This window comes from Armigeres subalbatus, chromosome 1 (genome assembly GCF_024139115.2).
Source record: "Armigeres subalbatus isolate Guangzhou_Male chromosome 1, GZ_Asu_2, whole genome shotgun sequence".
NCBI lineage: Eukaryota > Metazoa > Arthropoda > Insecta > Diptera > Culicidae > Armigeres > Armigeres subalbatus.
Window position 1 is genome coordinate 305,063,914 of NC_085139.1, and position 14,633 is coordinate 305,078,546.

General features: G+C 49.3%; 1 protein-coding gene across 6 annotated transcripts in view; it reads left to right on the forward strand.

Annotated features, from left to right (window-relative positions):
* The window catches only part of LOC134207865 (integrin alpha-PS2), a 248,820-nt gene that overhangs the window by 226,346 nt on the left and 7,841 nt on the right, over positions 1-14,633 (forward strand). For 5 of the 6 annotated variants that reach the window (XM_062683826.1, XM_062683823.1, XM_062683824.1 and 2 more), the window contains exons 7-11: positions 58-106; positions 1,316-1,390; positions 8,875-11,632; positions 11,819-12,537; positions 12,600-13,090. In XM_062683826.1, coding sequence (XP_062539810.1) covers positions 58-106; positions 1,316-1,390; positions 8,875-11,632; positions 11,819-12,537; positions 12,600-13,090 — 4,092 coding nt within the window. The remainder of the gene's footprint in view (positions 1-57; positions 107-1,315; positions 1,391-8,874; positions 11,633-11,818; positions 12,538-12,599; positions 13,091-14,633) is intronic. The other variant, XM_062683828.1, reaches the window with a different exon arrangement.

The following is a 14,633-nucleotide window of genomic DNA, read 5'->3' on the forward strand; positions in this document are numbered from 1 at the left end:
CATCACCGAAGATACCACACGATTAATCATAATTCACTCTCTTCTATTCCATTTCAGACTGGCGATCGAGTATTTGTGGGTGCCCCCGGAAGCTACTACTGGCAAGGTAATTGACACAAGTTCTCATACCCATCGTCGATAAGATTCATGACCCATCTGTCGGGTGACTTCTTCGTCATTCGCTGCAGCGCAGTTCCAACGACTGATGAAGAATCGTCAAACGACAGATGCCCTGCGCGCATTCTTCGATCGAAGAAGGGCAAGCAGACGCTTCATTCATTCAGTGATTATAGGCTCCCCCAGACCTAAGCGATTTCATCGCCGCGACGGCGACAACTAGTCGCCGCGATTCTATCGTTGGGTCGCTGCAAGCAATTTGGTATGTACGCTTCCATATTACCGACGACAGAATCGCTGTCGCCAAGCGATAGAATCGCGTCGCGACTGTCGCATCGCGTGTGTTTGGGGGAACCTTATATCGTCTCACATGATACGTCAAAAGCAACGAGGACCAATCTTCATCTGATTGGGAATGAAGAACAAATTATACACCCTCGAGTTGACCCTTTCCTCTTGTTTTCTGCGGCACGACTTGCAAAGCGCATTTTAGGTTTGAGATTAGTTTGATTGAAACGTAGACGACGGCGTTCATTATGACAGCTAGAGCTCGCCCCATTAGCCTTCCTTCATTGTACAGTTTTGTCTGAGTAGCCCCTCTTGCATTTTATTGGAAATGATAGTTTGCAGTTGATTTGAACCCGCTCTTTCTCCCTTTTGATTGACTCCTTAGATTAATCATCCTCAATTATCCGATTAGTTTTTCCTCATTGCTCTTTTTGAATCCCCTCATCGTTAAAATTTCCCCCGTTCGTCGGTGAGTATTTGTTATTTGAAGTGACCAATGAAATGATGCGCAGAGTTCAAAAGTGTTATTCGCTCTTTCGTAGACATTAGTAGGCAGTGAGATTTTATTAGTTTTTCAGATTTGCCATCACAGCTAGCGGGAGTTAATCACATGTTACACATTCAATTAGAACTAAAGCTTTCCCTGCAAAAATACACTTTCCAAGAACCACACTAGACTACATACACGCAGAAACAATAGAAAACAAAAGTACACCATAATGCAACAAGTTTTATTACCAATATTTTTTCTTTTGTTTTCTATGTCCATTCCCCTGCCCACCCTGTGTTGTGCACGTGCTCGCAAAATACCAACCAAACCACCACCAACCATCACCACCGCCGAAACCAAAACAAACAAATCCCCGCCGCGAATCGAAACCAAACCAAACCAAATCTTAATCAATTTCAGGACAAGTGTATTCCATTAATACCGGCGCTGTGTTCCCTTATAAACCCCCGCGATATGGTCAGTTTGGCGAAGGAGGTAACCTATCGAAACCAGATTCAACCAACCAACCTAAACAATATTTGCCAGCAAACCATGGTGCAAATATTTATCTTCGCTAACTATCTCTTCTAAAACCGAAAACATAAAACCGCCAGCATTATTTCCTACTCGGCCTCATCCATTTTCATCAATTCGCGCATATAAAACCACTTGACAGCTGGGATTCGTGTTGCTTTCATACTTCAAACTCGAGCGAACCATTATTTTTTTGTACACAAATTGCCTCAACTCAACTTCAAGCGTCACTACCTGCCTCTCATTCTAACCTCATCAGAGTTTCCTTGCGATATCACTTTATAATGTCACCCATGGTGGCGCAACTTTCATTTCGGGCTCTCATCTCTCATCATATGGGTTACCATTACTTTGATAATCCACCAACCGTTTGATGACTAATGTTGGTTTTTTTCGAATTGATTTCATTAAGAATATGCTTGCTTATGTCCGAAAAAGGACCACCTTTTTATCTGAAAATAATGTGAAAAGAACAATAGATCAATAGTTTCCTATTTAGTATAGTTAGTTTTACCAACCTATAGCTATTCGGGTTTCCAGTTGTCCTTGCAAGCAAAGGCGTAGGATTGGCAATCCGGAGATGGCGAGTTTGATTCTCTGTCAGACCTAAGACCTTAGACCTAAAATCTAAAGAATCACCCAGAACTCATCTACGAGAGCTTTACAGACTGCCGAATCCGAGAGCATCTTTTGCGACACTCAGCGAAGCTCTCTGAATGCCACTATGGCACTTCTAGGTAGATGCAAAGCTCTTCTATAGAAACTTCCATAGAAAACTGCAATGTGCTTCCAGAAAGCTGCTTTAGTACATTAGCGAAAGCGCACCAGTAGCTTTCCCAAGCCTTCTGGAAAACGTTTTGCAGCTTCGCTTCGAATTCAAGATTTCATTCAGAACTTGTTCAGGGCTTTATTTTGAATCAACACAAAATTCAATACGAACTCTAATAATGTTCAATACGTGTTTGTTAAAAATACTGGCCGAAATTCGCTTAGAGACTCATCAATTTTCCAACAAACAATTTAAACTGAATAAGTTAGTTTTTTAGCTGAGAAAAGCTATTTTTGGCTATATAAGCGCTTTACCCGTCTCAAATGTTTGTTGGGTTAAGCTCCATCAGGAATTCGTTTGGAGACGGTCACGCTTTCATTCGGAATCCGATAAGGATTCCAGTCAGAATATGATCTGGAATTTGGTCATTTGGTCGGGATTTTAACTGGAATCCGGTCGGAGTTCCATCCGGAATGCAGAGATTTCATCCGAAATCCGTTTAGGATTCCATCCGGAATACGGTAAGGATTCCGTTCAAAATCTCGTCAGGATTCCATCCGGAATCCAGTCAGGATGGCATCCGAGATCCAGACAAGATACCATCCAGAATCCGATCAGAATTTCATTCGGAATCCGGTAAGAATTTCATTCGGTCAGGATTCCATTCGTAATTCGGTCGGGATTCCATTCGGAATCCGGTCGAGATTCCATTCGGATTCTGGTCGGGATTCTATTCGGATTCTGTCCGGGATTCCATCCGGAATTCGCTCGTGATTTTATTTGGAATCCGGTAAGGATTACATCTCGAAACTGTTCGGGATTCCATCTGAAATCTTTTCGGGATCCTAACCGGAATCTGGTCGAGATTCCATTCGGAAACCGGTTGGGATTCTATTCGGAATCCGGTCGAGATTCCATTCGAAATCCGTTCGGGATTCCATTCGGAATCCGTTCGGGATTCCATTCGTAATTCGGTCGGGATTCCATTCGGAATCCGGTCGAGATTCCATCCGGTATCCGGAGAGGATTTCATCCAGAAGTCAGAACAGAAGTCCATCCGGAATCCGGACAGGATTCCATCCGGAATCCAGACAGGATTCCATCCAGAATCCGGACAGGATTCCATCCGGAATCCGGACAGGATTCCATCCGGAATCCGGACAGGATTCCATCCGGAATCCGGACAGGATTCCATCCGGAATCCGGACAGGATTCCATCCGGAATCCGGACAGGATTCCATCCGGAATCCGGACAGGATTCCATCCGGACTCCGGACAGGATTCCATCCGGAATCCGGACAGGATTCCATCCGGAATCCGGACAGGATTCCATCCGGAATCCGGACAGGATTCCATCCGGAATCCGGACAGGATTCCATCCGGAATCCGGACAGGATTCCATCCGAAATCCGGACAGGATTCCATTAGGAATCCGGACAGGATTCCATCCGGAATCCGGACAGGATTCCATCCGGAATCCGGACAGGACTCCATCCGGAATCCGGACAGGATTCCATCCGGAATCCGGACAGGATTCCATTCGGAATCCGGTTGGGATTCCATTCGGAATCCAGTCTGGATTCCGAATGGAATGTGGATTTGATTTCGATGGCCGAGATGGGGATTCCATCCGAAATCCGGTCGGGATTCCATCCGGAATCTATTCGGGATTCCATCCGGAATCCGTTCGGGATTCCATCCGGAATCGTTGAGATTTCATCCGGAATCCGGTTGGTATTCCTTTCGGAATTTGGTCGGGATTCCATCCGGAATCCGGTCGTGATTCCATCCGGAATCCGGACAGGATTGAATCCGGAATCCGGACAGGATCCCATCCGGAATCCGGTCAGGATTCCATCCGGAATCCGGTCAGGATTCCATCCGGAATCCGGTCAGGATTCCATCCGGAATCCGGTCAGGATTCCATCCGGAATCCGGTCAGGATTCCATCCGGAATCCGGTCAGGATTCCATGCGGAATCCGGTCAGGATTCCATCCGGAATCCGGTCAGGATTCCATCCGGAATCCGGTCAGGATTCCATCCGGAATCCGGTCAGGATTCCATCCGGAATCCGGTCAGGATTCCATCCGGAATCCGGTCAGGATTCCATCCCGAATCCGAACAGGATTCCATCCGAAATCCGGGATACCATCTGGAATCCGGCAGAGATTTCATACGGAATCTGGCAGGATTCCATCCGGAATCCGGACAGGATTCCATCCGGAATCCGGACAGGATTCCATCCGGAATCCGGACAGGATTCCATCTGGAATCCGGACAGGATTCCATCCGGAATCCGGACAGGATTCCATCCGGAATCCGGACAGGATTCCATCCGGAATCCGGTTAGGATTCCATCCGGAATCGGACAGGATTCCATCCGGAATCCGGACAGGATTGCATCCGGAATCGGACAGGATTCCATCCGGAATCCGGACAGGAATCCACCGGAATCAGGACAGGAATCCATCCGAAATCCGGACAGGATTCCATCCGAAATCCGGTCAGGATTCCATCCGAAATCCGGTCAGGATTCCATCCGAAATCCGGTCAGGATTCCATCCGAAATCCGGTCAGGATTCCATCCGAAATCCGGTCAGGATTCCATCCGAAATCCGGACAGGATTCCATCCGGAATCCGGACAGGATTCCATCCGGAATCCGGACAGGATTCCATCCGGAATCCAGACGGGATTCCATCCGGAATCCGGACAGGATTCCATTAGGAATCCGGACAGGATTCCATCCGGAATCCGGACAGGATTCCATCCGGAATCCGGACAGGATTCCATCCGGAATCCGGACAGGATTCCATCCGGAATCCGGACAGGATTTCATCCGGAATCCGGACAGGATTCCATCCGGAATCCGGACAGGATTCCATTCGGAATCCGGACAGGATTCCATCCGGAATCCGGACAGGATTCCATCCGGAATCCGGACAGGATTCCATCCGGAATCCGGACAGGATTCCATCCGGAATCCGGACAGGATTCCATCCGGAATCCGGACAGGATTTCATCCGGAATCCGGACAGGATTCCATCCGGAATCCGGACAGGATTCCATCCGGAATCCGGACAGGATTCCATCCGGAATCCGGACAGGATTCCATCCGAAATCCGGTCAGGATTCCATCCGAAATCCGGTCAGGATTCCATCCGAAATCCGGTCAGGATTCCATCCGAAATCCGGTCAGGATTCCATCCGAAATCCGTCTGGGATTCCATTCGAATCCGTTCGGGATTCCATTCGGAATCTGTTCTGGATTCCCTTCGAATCTGTTCGGGATTTACTTCGGAATCTGTTCGGATTCCTTCGAATCCGTTCGATTCCATTCGGAATCCTTTCGATTCTATTCGGAATCCTTTCGATTCTATTCGGAATCCGTTCGGGATTCAATCCGAATACCGTTCGGGATTCCATTAGGCATCCGTACGGGATTCTGTTCGGAATACGTTCGGGATTCTATTCAGAATCCTTTCGATTCTATTCGAATCCGTTCTGGATTCCATTCGAATCCGTCTGGATTCCATTCGGAATACGTTCGGGATTCCATTCTGAATCCGTTCGGGATTCTATTCTGAATCCGTTCAGGATTCCATTCGGAATCCGTCTGGATTCCATCTGAATCCGTCTGGATTCCATTCTGAATCTGTTCGATTCCTTCGAATCCGTTCGATTCCATTCGAATCCGTTCGGGATTCCATTCGAATCCGTCTGGATTCCATTCGGAATCTGTCTCGATTCCCTTCGGAATCTGTTCGATTCCCTTCGAATCCGTTCTGGATTCCATTCGGAATCCGTCTCGGATCTCTATTCGGAATCCGTTCAGGATTCTATTCGGAATCCGTTCGGGATTCCATTCGGAATCCGTTCTGGATTCCATTCGGAATACGTTCTGGATTCCATTCGGAATCCGTTCGAGATTCCATTCGAATCCGTTCGGGATTCCATTCGGAATCCGTTCGGGATCTCTATTCGAATCCGTTCGGGATTCCATTCGAATCCGTTCAGATTCCATTCGAATCTGTTCGATTCCCTTCGAATCCGTTCGGGATTCCATTCGGAATCTGTTCGGGATTCCTTCGGAATCTGTTCTGGATTCCTTCGAATCTGTTCGATTCCCTTCGAATCTGTTCGGAATTCCTTCGAATCCGTCCGGGATTCCATTCGGAATCCGTTCGGGATTCTATTCGAATCCGTTCGGGATTCCATTCGGAATCCGTTTGGGATTCCATTCGGAATACGTTCTGGATTCCATTCGAATACGTTCGGGATTCCTACTCGGAATCCGTTCGGGATTCCATTCGGAATCCGTTCGGGATTCCTACTCGGAATCCGTTCGGGATTCCTACTAGGAATCCGTTCGGGAATCCATTCGAAATCCGTTCGGGATTCCATTCGAAATCCGTTCGGGATTCCATTCGAAATCCGTTCGGGATTCCATTCGGAATCCGTTCGGGATTCCATTTGGAATCCGTTCGGGATTCTATTCGGAATCCGTTCGGGATTCTATTCGGAATCCGTTCGGAATTTCAATCGGAATCCGTTCGGGATTCCATTCTGAATCCGTTCGGGATTCCATTCGGAATACGTTCGAGATTAATTAGGAATCCAGTCGAGATTCCATTAGGAATCCAGTCGAGATTCCATTAGGAATCCAGCCGATATTTCATCCGGAATCCGGTAGGGATTCCATTTGAAATCCAGTCGGGATTCTATTTGAAATCCAGTCGAGATTTCATTCGGAATCCAGTTGGGATTCCATTCGGAATACAGTTGAGATTCCATTCGGAATCCAGTTGGGATTCCATTCGGAATCCAGTCGAGACTCCATTAAGAATCCGGCCGGGATTCCATCCGGAATTCGGTCGATTCCATTCGGATTCCTGTCGGGATTCCATTCGGATTCCGGTCGGCACTCAATCCGGATTGCGTTCGGGATTCCATCCGGATTCCGGTCGGAATTCTATCCGGATTCCGGTTTGGATTCAATCCGGATTCCGGTTGGGATTCCATCCGGATTTCGGTCGGGATTCCATCCTGTTTCCGGTCAGAATTTTATCTGATTCCGGATGGATTCTATCCGGAATCTGTTAGGAATCCATCCAGAATCCGGTTGGAATCTCATCTGGAATCCGGTCGGGATTTCATCCGGATTCAGGTCGGCATTCCATCCGGATTCCTTTCGGATTCTGGTCAGGATTCCATCCGGATCCAGGTCGAGATTCCATCTGGATTCAGGTCGGGATTCCATCCGGATTCCGGTCGGGATTTCATCCGGATTCCGGTCGGGATTCTATCCGGATTCCGGTCAGCATTCCATTCTGATTCCGGTCGGGATTCCATCCGGATTTCGGCCGGGATTCCATTCTGATTCTGGTCGGGATTGCATTCGATTCCGGTCGGGATTCCATCCGGAATTCAGTTGGGATTCCATCCGGATTTCGGTGGGGATTCCATTTGGATTTAGGTCGGGATTCAATTCGGATTCTGGTCGGGATTCCATTCGGATTCCGGTCGGGATTCCATTCGGATTCCTGTCGGGATTCCATTCGGATTCCGGTGGGGATTCCATCCGGTTTCTGGTCAGAATTCCGAATTCAGGTCGGGATTCCATCCAGAATCTGGTCGGGAATCCATCCGGAATCCAGTCGGGATTCTATCCGTACTTAAGTCTCCATCCTGAACCCGCTGAAGATTTTTCCATGTTGAATCCTTCAGAATTGTTTACGAATTCTTGGTGGGGCACTGCTGGATCGTTATCAGCAAGCTGTCTAAGTGCTTTCGAAAAAACCGCATGAGTTAATTGGATATGCTTTCATAGTTCTTCAGAAACCTACCAAAAGCGCTCCTTCTTTCTGCTTATGGGAGGCTTTTTATTATTCTTTCATCATGCCTCCAGAAATCCTTTTTTTAATTCCAGGATTTCCAAAAAAATACCGATTAGTATCTAAGAAGTTATCGAAATGTTTCCGAAATCTTTTTAATTCCTTTCATGTTCTCATTATACATATCAAACATAGAAAATAATGTCTTTTGAATTTTTAAACTCAATCGAAATTGACTTACTTCATCCTTTATGTAGTTTCACTTATTCGCCTTCGAAATTAAAATGGTCACTACAACACCACGCTCTATGCTTAGACTTTAAAATTGTCGCTTCGTAGATCTACCTTCAAATTTGTAAAGTAACCAATTCCAGTTTAAGTAGAATAGAATCTTAACCTCTCAACAAACAAACCGATCCAAAACTGGGACTATCTCTACTCGTTGATGGCCATTTGGCCACCGTCTAAATCTTTCAGGTATATAAAACTCTTATATATGTCAAGCTTTCGGCAGTAGTTCGTAGATCTACCTCAACATATCCGTTTTAACCTTCCAAACGCTTCAACCAATCAAACCCGAATCGAATCCAACAATACGGGATTCTGGTGCCATCTGGTCGCTCTAACAAGCGTCTTGCAACCATCGACGGAACTCGGAACCGAGTTCCGCAGCAGGAGCGAGACGCACTTCTGTCTACTTATCCGCTAATCAATCCGAAACCTTTTCCTAACTCAACACTTAACCCGTTTCGGGAGCAATTTTTCCGTGCTGACGATTCGAACGTGTCTCTGCCCATGCCAACCCACTAATGCGTTTGTTCTGTATCGTCCCCTCCATCCAGGTCAGATCTATTCGTTCAGTTTGAACAACCCCCGGGATAAGGTCTACTCGACGGGCGAGAGCACCTCATCGGAGGACGATTCCTACCTGGGGTACTCGTCGGCGACCGGTGACTTCAACGGGGACGGAACGATGGGCGTGGCCGTGGGGATGCCCCGCGGCGGAGGGCTACTCGGCAAAGTGCTGATCTTCTCGTGGAACATGACCAACCAGCAGAACATCACCGGCGAACAGATCGGGGCTTACTTTGGGTATGCGATCGCCGTGGTGGACGTCGATGGGGATAAGTTGGACGATCTGATCGTGGGGGCGCCGATGTATACGGAGCCGAACACCGAAGGGAAGTACGAGACGGGGAGGGTTTATATCATCTACCAGGACAAGATCAACAAATTCCAGGAGGTGGAAACGCGCGACGGCGTGAATTCCAAGGCCAGGTTTGGGCAGTCGGTGTGCTCGCTCGGGGACATCAATTTGGATGGATACGGAGATTTCGCCGTTGGTGCCCCCTATGATGGAGAACAGGGAAGGGGAGCGGTTTATATCTTCCACGGGTCGGCGAATGGTCCTCTGGCGAAGCCATCGCAGGTAATTTTTGCTGAAGACATATCCGGGACATCGAAAATTTCTACCTTCGGGTTTTCGGTGGCTGGAGGTATCGATCTGGATGGTAATCAATATCCAGATATGGTTGTCGGAGCTTATGATTCGGACAAGGCTCTGGTGTTCAAATCCCGACCAGTAGCAGTGATGGAAGCCAGCACACTGTTTGAAACCGAGAACAAATTGATCTCGCTGGAGGATCGCAACTGCACTCTTCGTGATCGTAAGCAGGTCCCATGTACGGTCGTTAATTCGTGTATGAAGTACAATGGCATCAACGTTCCACCTACGTTGGATATTGAAGTGTCCTGGGTATTGGACTCGAAGAAATCACGCAATCCTCGAATGTTCTTCATCAATGAAGAAGGTCGCAATATCCGCAACCAATCGGTGAGGTTGTACCGCGGAAAGTTGGAATGTAAGAGCGAACGGGTCTACATAGCAGAGAATATCCGAGACAAGATCACTCCCCTTGAAGTGGAAATGAAATATAATCTGCGACAGAGTAGCTACAGTCAACAGAGAAGACGCAGGGCTACCGTCGAGCCGGTTTTGGATCAAAACAAAGGAACTGTTCAGAAGGATTCAATCAATATTCAGAAGAACTGTGGCCCAGACAATGTCTGCATACCGGATCTTCGTCTGCAAGTCAACATGGTTGATGAGTATCTGCTTGGATCGGGCAAACATCTTGGAATCGATGTTCTTATTTCCAACTTTGGTGAAGACGCCTTCGAAGCCGGGTTCTACATGAGCATACCTTCGGAACTAAACTTCCGTCGTGTCGAGAAGGTTGGCGAAATCAAAGATACGCCCATTCTCTGCACGACACCCCTGGGAGCTACCAATGGAACTCTCAAGTGCGACATCGGTAACCCCCTATCCAGCGGAAAGGTCGTCAACTTCAAAGTTCTGCTATCTCCTTCCATCAAGGTTGGCATGGCGCCGAGCTACGATTTTTACATGGAAGCCAACTCCACCAACCCCGAAGTCGATGGTACGCACACTGACAACATTTTCGAGAAGAGCGTCGGAATCACTATCAAAACAGACCTATCGATCTCTGGAGTTTCGCTTCCGGAAGAGTTCATCTACAACTACACCGAATACAGAACGATTGAAGAGGCTGAAACCGAACACCACTTGGGTCCTCACGTGGTTCACATCTACGAAATCCGCAACGAAGGTCCATCGACCATCGATGAGGCCGAATTTTACGTCTTATGGCCTTACGAATCCAATGACGGCGAAGCACTGATGTACTTATTGGTGCCGCCGGAAACCAGCGGTAATATCAAATGTCAACCGAGCAGTTACATCAACCCGCGGGATCTGGCCATTGAGAACCCCCGCAAAAGCTATCTTGAAAAGGTGGGAGCATCGGCTAGTCATCACGAGTCGGCTTCGCGAACGGAATACCGTGCCTCTGGGGCGTCAAGTGGTGGATCATTTTCCGGAATAACTCGCCAGAATACGCATACCAGTTCGAATTCCGGTTCGGGATCAGGATCTGGTTCAGGCTACTACAGCGGCTCCAGTTCTAGAACCGGCTCTAGCTCTAGCTCCAGCTCCAGCTCAAGTTCATCCTCTTCGTCACGTGGTGGTGGATCAGCAACAGCCGCAGGCGGTCATCGAGAAGTGGTTCTGACAGACACAGACCGACGTCGCCTGGATGAGGAAGAAAATCAGGAATCAACTGGAGATGCTTCGTATGTCCACCGACAGCGGGCCGAAAGTGCCTCGGCGCAGGCTCATTCACAGTATGGAAGTGGATCCGGCGTTGTCGCCAACGAGCACCGATATGGAGGACGTGGAGGAGGCAGCGGAGGATCTTCCCGCGAATATACTTACTCGAGTAGTTGGAATTCATCGAGCGTGAATGGAGGTCCTGCGGTGACTTACAGTGCCAGTCGCAACCGGACGGTTCATCGTGGACAGGATGGGCGCGTTCAGGTTTCGGAGAGCAGCACAGAGCATTACGGGAAATCGGTAGCCGCGTTCGCTGGCATCGGCGCTGGAGCCGCTGTTGATGGGCAAGCCATATACAAGGAGGACTTCAGCGATATCTACCGACAAGAGGAAGCCGGTAGAAGTTCGTCCGCGTCCGGAAGTGGCTCGCACCGAACCGAATCCGGAGGATATCGACAGAGTGCAAAGTAAGTATCGTGGTTGAAGAGCCGATCCATTCTCGACTAATGCAAATTTCTTTCAAAGGCCTTGCACTGGGAATGCCGGGCTCGCAGCGAGCTTGTACGCGAGGTTAGCCCTCTCAGTCGCTCAACATTTCGTCTTCCTCAAATCACCTAAACTTTAATATTTATTCTTTTAATTCTGAATTCCAGCATTGACGCCTCACGGTCTTCTGGTTCATCATCTTCGCATCATGCCAGCAGCGGCGGTTCATCTTCCTCGTCCAGACAGGGAAGTGGAATCTACAAAAGTGAATCCGCTCGCTCCGAAGACGTAAATCAGGACATTTCCGATCTGAGTTCACGGACTCACACGGTGGTGCACAATGCCGGAGAATCCAGCGTGGCGGGAGCCTCGTCCAGTGGGCGACGACGCATGCACAGCCAACAGGATGGCGAACCGGCTCGGCCTGATCTGGTGACCGGGATTTCAACGATTGAACGTGTCGCACAGGGCCGAGGGGGATACACATCGGGTACGCTGGATTTGGGAACACTCAACCGTCAGAACGTCGACGAGGAAGTTCGGCGGAGTGGTAGTGGAAGGATATCGGGTTCAGGTGGATCAGGCTACGAATCTCACAGCAGCTCTGGTCATCATGGGCAACAGCAGGGCGGCTCCTCATCGTCTTCGACCACTGGAGGAAGTTCGTCGTCCTCTTCATCGTCGTCGTCGTCTTCCAGTCGAACCTATTCAAGTTCCTCGCATGGCTCGTCAGGATCCAGCCATCATAGTCAACAAAGTGGAGGTCAACATGGTCAGGAATACACTCACAATCAGCAGAGCTCAGCATACGGAGATGACGGAGACGACTACGTGGACGAGTACGATGAATACTACGAACACAACACCCAGAGGACTTACGACCCCAGTAATTGTTTAATTTTGTCCATCAGCTTAGAACCATTTCCAATTAATCATATTTTCTTGTAGACTATCGCCATCACTCGAGCGGTCACCTGAACCAGGGCCACGACAGCGTGGACCAGAAGTTTAAGTACTACCAGCACTTCGATCGCCGCCAGCGGCGGCAAGTCGTCAGCGGGGAGGACGAGAACGATCGAGCCCTCAACGATGCCCTCCAGTGCCGGGCTACACGTTGCGCCATCATCCGCTGTATGGCCGGTCCGATCGGAGACAAGGACGTAGCATTCATTGCGCTGCGGTCCCGCGTGGTTGCGCACACGCTGCACAAAATCTCCTCCGGGACGGCGATCAACTTCTCCACGATGACGGTGGCCCGGGTCACCCGGTTACCGTACATCGGGCGACCGAAGGAGATGCCCCTGAAGACGCACGAGATCCAGGTGATGGCCACGCCGGAGCCGACTCCCAAGCCGGACGTGGTGCCGCTGTGGATCGTGGTGCTGGCGGCTTGCGCCGGAACGGTGATCCTGCTGCTGCTCATCTACCTGCTGTCGAAGGTTAGTGGAAGTTGAAAATGTTTAAAAACTTGATAACCATATATACAAGATGTGGATAATTGAATTCGAAAACTGAATTGGAACAAAACATTACTCTTTAGAACAGCAGTTCTCAACCTTTTTCTTGAGGGGTACCCCTTCAAACTTATGCATTAATTGAGGTACCCCCTCTTGAAAGTAGGCTCCCAAGCCTTTTGAAAGAATAATTTCGAGCCCTTTGAAGGGAGGCTTCCGAGCCTCTTGAAAGGCTTCCGGGCCTCTTGTAAGCAGGCGTCCAGGTCTAATGAAAGGAAGCTTTTGAGCCACGTGAAAGGAAGATTTGAGGCCTCTTGAAAGGAGGCTTCCGAGCCTCTTGAAAGGAGGCTTCCGAGCCTCTTGAAAGGAGGCTTCCAAGCCTCTTGAAAAGAGGCTTCCAAACCTCTTGAAAGGAGGCTTCCGAGCCTCTTGAAAGGAGGCTTCCGAGCCTCTTGAAAGGAGGCTTCCGAGCCTCTTGAAAGGAGGCTTCCGAGCCTCTTGAAGGGATGCTTTCCTGAGCCTCTTGAAAGGAGGCTTCCTGAGCCTCTTGAAAGGAGGCTTCTGAGCCTCTTGAAAGGAGGCTTGAGCCTCTTGAAAGGAGGCTCTGAGCCTCTTGAAAGGAGGCTTGAGCCTCTTGAAAGGAGGCTCTGAGCCTCTTGAAAGGAGGCTTCTGAGCCTCTTGAAAGGAGGCTCTGAGCCTCTTGAAAGGAGGCTTCCTGAGCCTCTTGAAAGGAGGCTTCTGAGCCTCTTGAAAGGAGGCTTCTGAGCCTCTTGAAAGGAGGCTTCTGAGCCTCTTGAAAGGAGGCTCTGAGCCTCTTGAAAGGAGGCTTCTGAGCCTCTTGAAAGGAGGCTGAGCCTCTTGAAAGGAGGCTTCTGAGCCTCTTGAAAGGAGGCTTCTGAGCCTCTTGAAAGGAGGCTTGAGCCTCTTGAAAGGAGGCTTCTGAGCCTCTTGAAAGGAGGCTTCTGAGCCTCTTGAAAGGAGGCTTCTGAGCCTCTTGAAAGGAGGCTTCTGAGCCTCTTGAAAGGAGGCTCTGAGCCTCTGAAAGGAGGCTTTGAGCCTCTTGAAAGGAGGCTTCTGAGCCTCTTGAAAGGAGGCTTCTGAGCCTCTTGAAAGGAGGCTTGAGCCTCTTGAAAGGAGGCTCTGAGCCTCTTGAAAGGAGGCTTCCAGGCCTCTTGAAAGGAGGCTCTGAGCCTCTTGAAAGGAGGCTTCCTGAGCCTCTTGAAAGGAGGCTGGAGCCTCTTGAAAGGAGGCTTCTGAGCCTCTTGAAAGGAGGCTTCCTGAGCCTCTTGAAAGGAGGCCTGAGCCTCTTGAAAGGAGGCTCCTGAGCCTCTTGAAAGGAGGCTCCTGAGCCTCTTGAAAGGAGGCCTGAGCCTCTTGAAAGGAGGCTCTGAGCCTCTTGAAAGGAGGCTTCTGAGCCTCTTGAAAGGAGGCTTCCTGAGCCTCTTGAAAGGAGGCTCTGAGCCTCTTGAAAGGAGGCCTGAGCCTCTTGAAAGGAGGCCTGAGCCTCTTGAAAGGAGGCTCTGAGCC